Source organism: Egretta garzetta, unplaced genomic scaffold (genome assembly GCF_000687185.1).
Source record: "Egretta garzetta isolate BGI_Z169 unplaced genomic scaffold, ASM68718v1 scaffold69, whole genome shotgun sequence".
NCBI lineage: Eukaryota > Metazoa > Chordata > Aves > Pelecaniformes > Ardeidae > Egretta > Egretta garzetta.
In genome coordinates, this window is record NW_009260790.1 from 1,131,479 (window position 1) to 1,143,338 (window position 11,860).

Below are 11,860 nucleotides of genomic sequence, written 5' to 3' on the forward strand. Positions count from 1 at the left end.
AGGCTGGATACTCTGTAGCAGTGGAATAGCTGCCAACTGCGAGGGAGGCCAACTTCCCTTCTACCGTCATGCTCTCCCCTCCCAAAAAGGAAGATGAATTAATCAAACAGAACCGATGGGCTGCCACAGGCAAGATAGTCCTTCTGACAGCTTAATGGCCCAGGGAAAAAACACCACCAAAAAAACCCCAACACAAATGAAAAGCCAAGCGAAACCTAGCAACAGCACTAAATCAGGACCTCACAGATGCTAATAAAGGAGTATGGCTCTTGCAGACAAAACTACATCAGGAGGCAAATGGCTATGAATATTTTGGCTGTGCTTTCAAAAAGTCACTGCAGAGAATACTGAAGTAATGACACTGCATAGTATCAGTTCTAGATTAACTGTCATATTCTGCCAAGCAGACTGCAGCAGCGCAGGTAGTCAAGTTGAACGCTACTGAAGAATATCAGCAGCCAAATCACGGAATCCTCAGTCTCAGATTGATGTTTCTATAGTCAGCTGCAACGTAGCAGACAGCACTTTGCAAAGGCACTTCTGAATTGTAAAAACATCTGCATAGAGATGGAGTGCAGTTCCACAACAGCAAGCACACAGATCTTTCAGACTGTGATTGCTGTCATCACTACAGACTATCAATAGATGCACAATATCTAGCTCCAACAGAAGAAAAGCATCCTTTTGTAATATATTTGTCACTGATATGTGAAGAAGCAGGAGGTTCAGAGAAGACACTTTATACAACTACATGTCCTTCAGGAGGGAGAAATTCCATAAATCCCTGGTGGGAACTGCCTACTCCTAGAAAAGATGACTGAGAAACACTTACTAAGAGGATCTGCTTTTCCTACTGAAAAAGCTATGCTTAATATGCCTCATTCAGAAACAAAAAGTGCAGAAAAATGCAGTCAGAATTAGGTTTCTCAAAAAGGCCTGTTTCTCTAACAGTAAAATGACTTTAGTGAAGAGGAATCTCTTTACTGTGTGCCATCCCTTGGGTTCACGTCAGGACCCATCAGGAGAGAGCTTTAGTGACATGGAAAGTTCAGTAGAAAGGCGGAACCTGGACCAAAATCACATATGCCCCTGGGTAGAACTGCATGCTACAGTGCACATGCTACAGGATGCCTTCTCCAATTATCTTCGTTGAATTGAAGTGAACAGGGTGAAAAACAGAAGCCCCCAGTTAACTAGCAAGCTGTAAATCACTACCAGCTCACACTCTCGCAAAAACTGACTCTAATCAGTTACATGTTGACAATACACATTTAACACAGGGTTTGAAATACCAAATGTCCACAAAGACAGTGCTTAATGAATTCTAAAAAAACAGTAATAATGAAAAACTCAGCCATATACAAGATGAGCAAAAGTATTTTAAAGTGCAAGTAACTTATTTAGCATAATCCTACACCCAGGTGGCTATTAGGAAGCAGACAATTTCACTAACAGTTGTGCAAAAGACCATGCATTCTGGATAGGCATAGGTCCGACCATGAATAAATACAGAGCTCTCTCATGTTTTAATCAGTTTAAAAAGGAGGGCCACAACAATCTCCTTTTATGACTGTTTTTGACAAGTGCTGCCCACTTAATGTTTCCTGATAGGTCCCCTCTATTTACAGTTTCTTTCTCTGTTACAAATAGGGTTGACCTGATCCTTAAGACTGCAGATTCTCTTTCAGAGAGACCTTATCAGATGGCCTGACCCAAAAGGCTTAGAGATGTTATTACCAATTCTAACTTCAATGAACAAAGTGAGAAGTCACTGGAAATACTCAAATTATTAAGTAAGCAGGAGTAAACAGGAATTCACACAAAAAAATTTCACCTGGATGACCACATTCAGAGAAGAGTTAGGCACCATTTTTAAAGGCACGACTTTCCTCAGACTTCAGGCATTGCCCTCTTACCATTCACCAAGTGCTTCCAAGCAACGCATCCGTCCTAGCATCAGCTCAGGATCATCTTTGTTTGTGTCCATCTTTTTGTCATAGGCCACCAGAGCATCTTCCCATTCATGAAGCTTTTCATACCAGGTAGCTTGAATTTCCTAAGGAGCAGGGGGAAATCAGAATAAATAGCAGGGTTAGTATGCACCATTCTATGCTAAATACCACAGCTTTTCCTGAAGAATTCTGACTGTGGTGGTCACATAGCCCTTTTTTTCATTCTAGATATCCTCATGGACTTCTACAATACAGAGAAAAGCCTTGAGCTAGTGCAAAAGCAGGAATCCTGAGTATTGCTTAACCTGCACATAAATGAATTCATGTTTAGCAGAGGGATCAATCCAACGTCATGCCCCTATTCAGTGCCACTGAAATACTAGCTCAGTAGCTGGTGCTTTTCTTTTTGGAGAGGGAGTGAGTGGAATAAGAAAAAGGGTAAATCTATAAAATATTCCACTTCCCATTGATGCACATGCTTGCATTTAGACAAGAACAACAGTCCTGTGTTCAGGAATGGAGCGACTAATTGGAAAAAAAAACCAAAAACCCAAACAAGCCCCAAAAGCACACTGTATCTGGCTACTGCTAGGCCATTTTTTAATACAGCAGGTAGTATGATGATGGGGTCTAATCATAGCTCTCATAGGGAAAGGCTGTGGTTTGTAAGCCAAGCAATGATCCTTATCAGCTGCACAAACTTTTATTCAGTCTTGGTTTCCAGATTTTGTTTCTAATTTTCAAGAAATAAAATGCCTTAATATTTTTTCCATGCTTATCTCTGCCAATGTTTTTCTATGAAGTCCTTGGCAGCTCGTGTCTTGACACAGGCTGCAGAATAGATTCTTTTCCCAGCCCTGTGGGCAGGGTCAGTATAAACCACACTCTGCATGCCAGGTCTTCCACTCAGGACATTTATATACCAGCCCTTTAACTTCTCAGCTCAGCCATAACACTTCGAGTAAGTTCCTGAAAGTAGAGCTCACAGCTTCTCTTAATTTCTTTTCACTGCCTATTCTGGCAAACTCAGTGTTTTGAACTACATTTACTGCTAGAACTACATTACTGCTAAAGAGTGAGATCAGAATTAGGTAACAAAGCTTTGCTCAATCCACCCAAGGAATCATAAGGCACTACAAAGATGTTCTGAAGTCCATACTTCTCCCAGAAATGACTTCTTTTCCAGTATAGGTCAAACCCACACATATTCCTACATTGGAGGAATTCCACCATTTTGTGCTTATACCTGTTCCCACTTTCTAGTGGTTCCTAATGAGAGAGGCTAGTCTACTGTGCTTCCAGGGCTGCCTCCCTTTTCCCAATCACCCTAAGGCACTGCAAGAATTATCACTACAAAATTGTCTTTTTAACAGAGTAGAATGGGTAGGAGAGCACAGATGCTTTTGTCCCTGAACACTAGTGAAATGCTTATAAAAAAGAAAGAAAAAAAGGTAAGTCATGCAGAGACAGACACAGAACAAATACAGAATGAGGTTATTTTATTTCTGTTAAAGCAGTCAAAATTGTAAGGGACTGGCTAATCTGCTATTCTAAGTAACATCTGTCAAGTCTCTGACAGGTTCATGTGCCTCCTGGGTGAGAGGCTAGAGGCACAACTTCCATTAAATCCTTACCTGAAAGGTGTTGATGCAGTTTCTCAAAACCCCTCAGGAATTTAAAGCTTAGAACAGGAACTTCCTCCCTCCCTTCCCAGTTTCCTCTAAATAAAATGACTTATTTTGTCATTGCTAGTTCCCCACAGCTGCATTTAGGGTCAACTATAGCTGCTAAATTCTCCTCCAAATCAGGTTCTTGCACAAGTTCTTGCAGCCTTCCCCAGCTATCTTACCTGTATGCAGTGTTTGCTAGTATACAGCTAAGTCCACAGTATACATCCCCACAGGCAGCAAGGCACCTTCAGCATGAACGAGGCAATATAATAAGTGGGATAGAACCTCAACACGATTGATTGAAAAAAAACACACCACCACCACCACCCACACACAGGAAAAAACCACCCTGAAAAAACCCATGAAAATGTAAGACATGAAGACAGGAGTTATCCAGCAGGACTCACCAACTCCCCAAAGTGCTTCATGGCATATTCCAGTACCCCAGCAGCTGCTTCTGGCTGTTGCAGTTTATTGTTAATGCTGAAAAGGTAGAAAGAAAAAGACCATTTAATGTAGTTCGCAGTTATTAGGGGCTGGTATGAGCTTTTGCTTGATAATACCAAGCTCTATCATTTAGAAATACCAATAGAACACCCTCCTTTTTCTTAAACACTTTCAAGTGCATGATTAGACTACATAAAACACACAATGACTACATATTTGCAAAACAATACGCGCACATGTATCCTCTGCACATATTCTCGAGATCTGTTACACAAAACAGTAACTGTACACGATTATCAATTCTAAATAGCAGCCTGCACAGGGAGAAGAGTTGCCAATAGTTTAAAAGGCAGAATTTCTCAAACAGATGCACTTATTAAGAGCTTTAAAATACTCCCGCCCCCTTTCTCTTAAACAGACCACCAACTCCTTTAAAAATCAAAGTAGAGACTTTAATGCTTCAGGAAACAATCTACATTAGAACAGTTGACAAATTTCACCATGGACACACTTGCTGACTTCACAAAAAGCTTGCAACCCTACTTTCAGTTTCATATAATACCTCTGCACATGTACTAACCCGGACTGGTGCTCTTCCTTTGCTGGTTTTCACGAACATGACAAACTCCTGCCATCACCAGTCCTCATTCTGTACCAGTGAGGTACCTTGCTTTGCAAGGGCAGCTGAATTTTGTGATTCTCAAGCAAATAGGTCCCTCACAACCCTGGTTCTCCAGTTCAGCAACATGATGTACAGCTATTCTCTTAAATCATTTCTATTTCATGTTGGTTTTCCGATGTTACTAGCAGAAATGGCTCTGTCTGCACATTTGTTCTTGGTGATCAGCACTTTTGCTAATCCCAGTTTAATAAGGAAATAAACTTTTTATGAAGCTCCTGCTATTTTATAAAGCTTATTTATGAACAGTCTCTGGCTCATTGCTCTCCTCTTCCCCTAGTGGCAATGGAGAACACGAGGTGCAAGTTGTTCAAAGCAATGTCACAACACTTGAGCATGCTACAACACACCCTACAGTCCACTATTAATACTAGTTAACATTTGGAACAGAAACAGCATAACCTAACAAAACATGTCAACTGAGAGCAATGCAAAGAGACTTCCAATGGTCTTTGTATATTCTGCTGTAGGTATTGCCAGCTTTCAGAAATGTCTCTTCTTGCCTCCTACCATCGGAACGATTGCGTATTTTTCCCCCCTATGAGAGGCCTGTTGATCACCAAGAGACAAGGAGTACTCTGAACAGACAAAAGAGTGAAAATATTCATATGAGTGTTATATTTGTTCTGTCTGTGGAAGTTTCTTTTCCTGACAACTAAAGAACCAAGCTCCTAGACACTCTGGATATCTGGGAAGGTCAAGTAAAATACTCTTGGAAATAGGACCTCAGAATGCTTTGAGCTCAAATCATATTTAGTCAGGCTAAGAACACACCATAATCACAGTTCAAGACAACAGGCACACAAAAATGGGACACACTTGAACTATACCCATGCCTTTTTTTAGTAAGATAGTCAAAGAACATACTACCTCCACGCTTCCCCAGGGTAAGCTAGGCAGCAGTACCTCATAAAAGTGATAAACGGTTGTCACATTTCATATCCTGATGATTTAAAGAGCCATTGGCAGACACATCACTTCCAGCATGTCAGACAGTTAATTACTTCCAACTTATCTTTCTTGTCAACGCTTCCTGACAAAATTGGCCGTTATCTTTTATTCTTCAACAATTAGCACTGCTCTTTTGCTGATGCTCCCTGGTGCACTCAATTACTCTTTTTTTGTTTCATACTTCCTTGGCTGTCCAAAGTAGAATTAAATGTTTCAAGTCTGTCTATGGCAAGGTTTAAGCAAAGGCAGAGGAAAGAAGGGAAGGGGAAGGAAAAAGGCTTTGACTGAAAAGAGTACACAGCGGTACATATAATACTGTGTTGTCATTATTAATCAAATTACTCTCTTGTAAGAAATGATCTAGCCCACACAGTGAGCAAAGGTAAGTAATTTTGTGGACTAGGATAAGTTACTGACTGGGAAATCTCCTGTGAGTTATTTCATGTTTTGGTGTACCACATTAAAATAGTATATACACAAAATGGGGGGTGGGGGTGGCAACAACATTCACTGCTTTGGCAGAAATGGACCCAAACACAGAGAAGTACAATTGTCAGAGGGCAAAAATCCCTCCAAAGCAAGACTCATGCATCAAGGTGGGCTTTATTAATATGGCTGAACATTCACTGACTTATTTCTTCAGAGTAATAAAACCTTGGTGATCACTGCATTGTTTTGCTATTCAGTTTTACAGACTAAGGAAAAAACAGTTGTGTGTGGATTAAGTTCTGATCTTAAGTTTTGGAGAGTTTTTTTTGTTTGTTTTGAAAGACCTTGGATTTCTGCTTTTTCTCATCTGCTGGATTCAGTGTGCTCTGAGTGTTGGAAATATATTGACAGTTCCCAAAAATCACTGCTACCACAGCTGACTGGAATGTGTTTTCAACAGACCCACAACTCCGCATACAAATTCTCCAAGAGGGGGCCTGCAGATTGTAGTTCTCTTAGAAAACCATTTCCACATGGAGTCCTGTTAACACATTCAAAATATACATTTAGAAATCATGGCATTCTGTGCTTCCCTACCCTTTCACCTTCCTACTATTAAGACATTGCCCCTCTCCCTGCAGATCTGATCAGGTCTGCACTCAAGCAGAACCTTCCAAAATTGTGTAACACTCTTAAAGCACTACAGAGCTGTTTTCTAGTTATTGTGGTAGAGACCAGACAGAATGAACAACACTACAGAAGAGGCCCTGAAGGCCTAATATTCCAGCCAAGCGGAGTTGCCAGGGGGTTTTAGTCACACTGTTGCTGCTGGAATTGAGGGCAGTTTACTGGATTAGAATCAGGGGGATAGATTTCTCCTTGTATCTGGAAAAAGATAACTATAAAATCTCTGGATTGAAGAAGGTGGGAAAACATCTCTCAAGACAGAAACAATGCTGCTGGCTAACTCAGCAGACAATAACTGTAAAGAAAAAGTCTCTGTTTACTGGCTGGTGTCCTTGCAGTTGTTCCTAGGTCAGGATAATATGAAGTTTAATATTAAGGTGAAGATCATTTGTTCTCCATATCCACAGAGGGTAGAACATATTCATCTGTTCATTTTTGTTTAGAAGCTGGAAAAAAAGTCACCATTACCACCTACTTTACTTGAAGACTTGCAGCAGGCCATGAGAGATGACTACTGTATCTCCTTACTTTGAAGTTTTTAGATATAGGTTTGGTTGGCCATAGGTTACACATGTCATCTTTCAAGAAAGGCCTCAGTATTCAGATATGCTGCCTGGTATGGACTGACAGAGCCTTCCAGTATTAATGTTCAAGTAAAATATTTCAAAATTATGTATTTTAAATGCCACGTGTACATACATAAAATCTCTTGAAACTATTTCAAGACAGAGCTGTCCTCATGTTTGCAGGTAGACTATTAAAATAGGAGTCCACAGAAAAAATAAGATTACCTAGTCAAATCAACAAGATTTTGATATAGTTTGAACTACTGTACAATTCCCTGTTTAATACCCACCATCTGATTTCACATTTTGTGCAATAAACAAAGTGATTAGAAGAAACAACAAAACAACATTAAGATCTTTATAATTTCCTTCAAAGTTAAGATTACTTAGTTGCAAAACTGCTTTTCATCAATGAAGTTTTGTATGAGTTTGGCTCACCTGGACTCACTGCATAGTTACATAATGCAGCATGCTAGGATTAAAATTTATGCCAGTCACAACAACAAAAGCATTAATTCCTATATTCTAAGTGCACAATCTTCAGCAGCTGTAAGGGGCAGCTGGATAAGGAAATGAGACTGACACAGAACTTTGTGAAAGACAGTTAAATCCAACTTTGTAGATAATTCCCCCCCCCCATTTATTAATCAATATCTGAACTGTAGCCAGGATAACATCCCATCCTCCTGTCCAGCCCTAACCTATTTGTAGCACTTGATCATGATAAGTGGGACATTAAAACTTGACAAGCCTTCTGATGAAAAAATTTTTGTAGGGATTGAATGTTGGCAAACTCCACGATATAAAAATCTTGGACAAAGTCTTATATCTTTGAATTTTTTCAGTAGTGAAAGGTTACATAAACCTACTGTTTCATTATTAAAATATTAAATTAAAAACGTAAGTCTTAGGTGTGCGAAGGACTAAAAAGTAGTACACTGAGCTAGAATCACAAAAAAAAAAAAAGAACACTGTTTAAGAGAAATACATTCCTATTGCTTGTATATGATAAAGGCTATTTAAACACAAACCAGACATGAACTGGGAATGACAAACAATTTTACTGTCTTCAACAGGAAGAGCACTCAAGTGATGGACTTTTCTCCTCCACAAACTCCAGGCACAAATATCTAATGTTTACTAGAAATTCTCTTTTATACAGTCCTGGGAGCTTTCCAGTCTTCCATTATCTTCGAGGGTCTCTAAATGTTCTCTATGACTCAAAATATATTAAATTTTCAAGAAATCAGAAGCAAGAGACTGGACCCTTCCCTATCTTCCCATAAAAATGAAAAGCTTGCTTTCAACAGAGCGTTTTCAGGTGGTCCCAAGCCTATCTGTAAGGGAACATACACATTTCCTATTGCCAGAAAGCATCTCAAAACTTGGTAGAGAAACCTTATTTTTGCAATTAAAGCAACTTGTGTGCAAAGTCTAGACAAGAAGCCAAACTTTTTTTTAGTCTCCCCAAGTTTCTTTAAAAAGCTCATCTATGTTACAGATTTTAACAACCTAAATCAAGCTTGTTTTTCCCTTCAGAAGTAGTGCTGAGCGCTTGCTTCTGGGATTGGAAGTGGAAGGCACTGCTGCTTTGTGGATACTTTGGGGAACAGATAATCCTCTGGCAAAAGGAACTGGCTTTGTTGGCCAGTTTCTCCAATTCTACAGTTTGTGTTCAGGCATCCCTGAGCCCCTGATTCAACAAACCTCAGAAAACAACCAGTTGCCCCCCAAACAACTCCAAAACCCAATGCATTTCCATCGTGCCACTAAAAAAATCATTCCCATGTTGGGGAAAAATATGTTTGAGAAACCAATACCAGAAAAGAGCTGTTTTTAACAAACAGTTGTGATGATTGACTGCTTACAGGCCAGAGTAGCAGCTCCTTTGGCTTTTCACAGCAAGGGCGTACCACATTGCTCGCAGGCATTAAAATTGGCCAAATTCCCAATCTTCATATAAATGCTTGCAAATTAAATAAAAACATTCATGAGCTTTGAAAGGAAAAGTAGTGAAAACCGTTATAATTCATAGCCAGCCCTGCTGCTCAGGCTGCAAAAGGTTTTCTATCACCTATTCTTTATTAACCAGACTCAGTGAAGGCAGAGAAGAAAAAAAAAAAAATGCCTCCAAGGAAGATATTTAGCAGTAAAACATGAAACCCAGAGTCAAGGTCTTTGTGTATTTGTTATGCAAAGAAAGGACATTAAATAAAAAAGAAATCACAAATGATTGTAGGAAGTATCAGTGTTTTGTTTCTCATCAGGCACTCTCACTTGTTCCACCTGTTCCTATATAACTTCAGAGATTTACAATACTTATTTGCAGTAGACAGTGATTTTATTTGACTTTACTAGGGATTTAGTCATTACTGTAAAGCTACAGCAGAGTGAATATTAAAACATTTATGAGCATCTCTAAAGCCAGAGCTGAACTGTTTCACGCTTCCTGGGAGAGGAAAGCAGTATTTCACAGAGCTTTGTCAAAGTGTGGACTCCTGCGATATGCCAGCAGAGAGCTGATGAGAGCCTTTGCCATCTCAGCAAGCACCAGGAATGCTAGACTCTAAGCATTTGCCGGATGCATATTAAGGATTTTGCAATGACTGGCTACCAAATAAATAGCCACAGGGCACTAAGCTTTTCTTCTTGTCTCAGCTTCACGTATACCTGCCAGAACAGCTTCCCAGAGAAGGCAGTCATTTAAACCCACCACTGATTTAATCTGGCCCTCCAGGGACAAGAGATATCTGGTTCTCATCAAGCAATACAAATACACTTGAATTTGGTAACATCAACCAACATTTTAAGCACAGCATACATACTAACTGCAACCATGTTTAGATTCAATTCTCCCAATCACTTCAAACTCACATTGTTAATGAAGTCAAAAAGGATTTGACACGTGTTCTTGACTTTAGTATCTCACCTTTTTAGCTACCATATAGCAGAACATTTCCACATATAAAACATTATGGAGGAAAACTAGGGCAATGGATTTCAGATCAAGCGATACTTGATTTCTCTATCAGTACTGGGGGAAAGGAAAAAATAGGACCAGGACCCATTTGGTATCACGGAACTAGTTTCTCCCTAGCTATGCCCAAAACTGCCTTTTTCCAAAATTAAACAGGATCCTGAATTCAAGTTGTAAGTACACAAGTACATAACAGTGGAACAGTTTCCTATAGACTGTCAACTTCTACAGCTGATCTAATCTGGCAATGAGTAGCAACAGTAGCTATTGCTGCCTAAGTGACTACACTCAGTACTCCTTGCAACAGGGAAACAGTGAAGGCAGAGAAGAAAAAAAAAAAAATGCCTCCAAGGAAGATATTTAGCAGTAAAACATGAAACCCAGAGTCAAGGTCTTTGTGTATTTGTTATGCAAAGAAAGGACATTAAATAAAAAAGAAATCACAAATGATTGTAGGAAGTATCAGTGTTTTGTTTCTCATCAGGCACTCTCACTTGTTCCACCTGTTCCTATATAACTTCAGAGATTTACAATACTTATTTGCAGTAGACAGTGATTTTATTTGACTTTACTAGGGATTTAGTCATTACTGTAAAGCTACAGCAGAGTGAATATTAAAACATTTATGAGCATCTCTAAAGCCAGAGCTGAACTGTTTCACGCTTCCTGGGAGAGGAAAGCAGTATTTCACAGAGCTTTGTCAAAGTGTGGACTCCTGCGATATGCCAGCAGAGAGCTGATGAGAGCCTTTGCCATCTCAGCAAGCACCAGGAATGCTAGACTCTAAGCATTTGCCGGATGCATATTAAGGATTTTGCAATGACTGGCTACCAAATAAATAGCCACAGGGCACTAAGCTTTTCTTCTTGTCTCAGCTTCACGTATACCTGCCAGAACAGCTTCCCAGAGAAGGCAGTCATTTAAACCCACCACTGATTTAATCTGGCCCTCCAGGGACAAGAGATATCTGGTTCTCATCAAGCAATACAAATACACTTGAATTTGGTAACATCAACCAACATTTTAAGCACAGCATACATACTAACTGCAACCATGTTTAGATTCAATTCTCCCAATCACTTCAAACTCACATTGTTAATGAAGTCAAAAAGGATTTGACACGTGTTCTTGACTTTAGTATCTCACCTTTTTAGCTACCATATAGCAGAACATTTCCACATATAAAACATTATGGAGGAAAACTAGGGCAATGGATTTCAGATCAAGCGATACTTGATTTCTCTATCAGTACTGGGGGAAAGGAAAAAATAGGACCAGGACCCATTTGGTATCACGGAACTAGTTTCTCCCTAGCTATGCCCAAAACTGCCTTTTTCCAAAATTAAACAGGATCCTGAATTCAAGTTGTAAGTACACAAGTACATAACAGTGGAACAGTTTCCTATAGACTGTCAACTTCTACAGCTGATCTAATCTGGCAATGAGTAGCAACAGTAGCTATTGCTGCCTAAGTGACTACACTCAGTACTCCTTGCAACAGG

The 11,860-nt window shown here is 39.7% G+C and overlaps 1 protein-coding gene across 7 annotated transcripts in view; it reads right to left on the reverse strand.

The window, feature by feature from the left end:
* The window catches only part of MTOR (mechanistic target of rapamycin kinase), a 68,515-nt gene that overhangs the window by 26,212 nt on the left and 30,443 nt on the right, over positions 1-11,860 (reverse strand). For all 7 annotated transcript variants that reach the window (XM_035901798.1, XM_035901794.1, XM_035901796.1 and 4 more), the window contains 2 exons: positions 4,030-4,105; positions 1,917-2,056 (listed from right to left, as the gene is read on the reverse strand). In XM_035901798.1, coding sequence (XP_035757691.1) covers positions 1,917-2,056; positions 4,030-4,105 — 216 coding nt within the window. The remainder of the gene's footprint in view (positions 1-1,916; positions 2,057-4,029; positions 4,106-11,860) is intronic.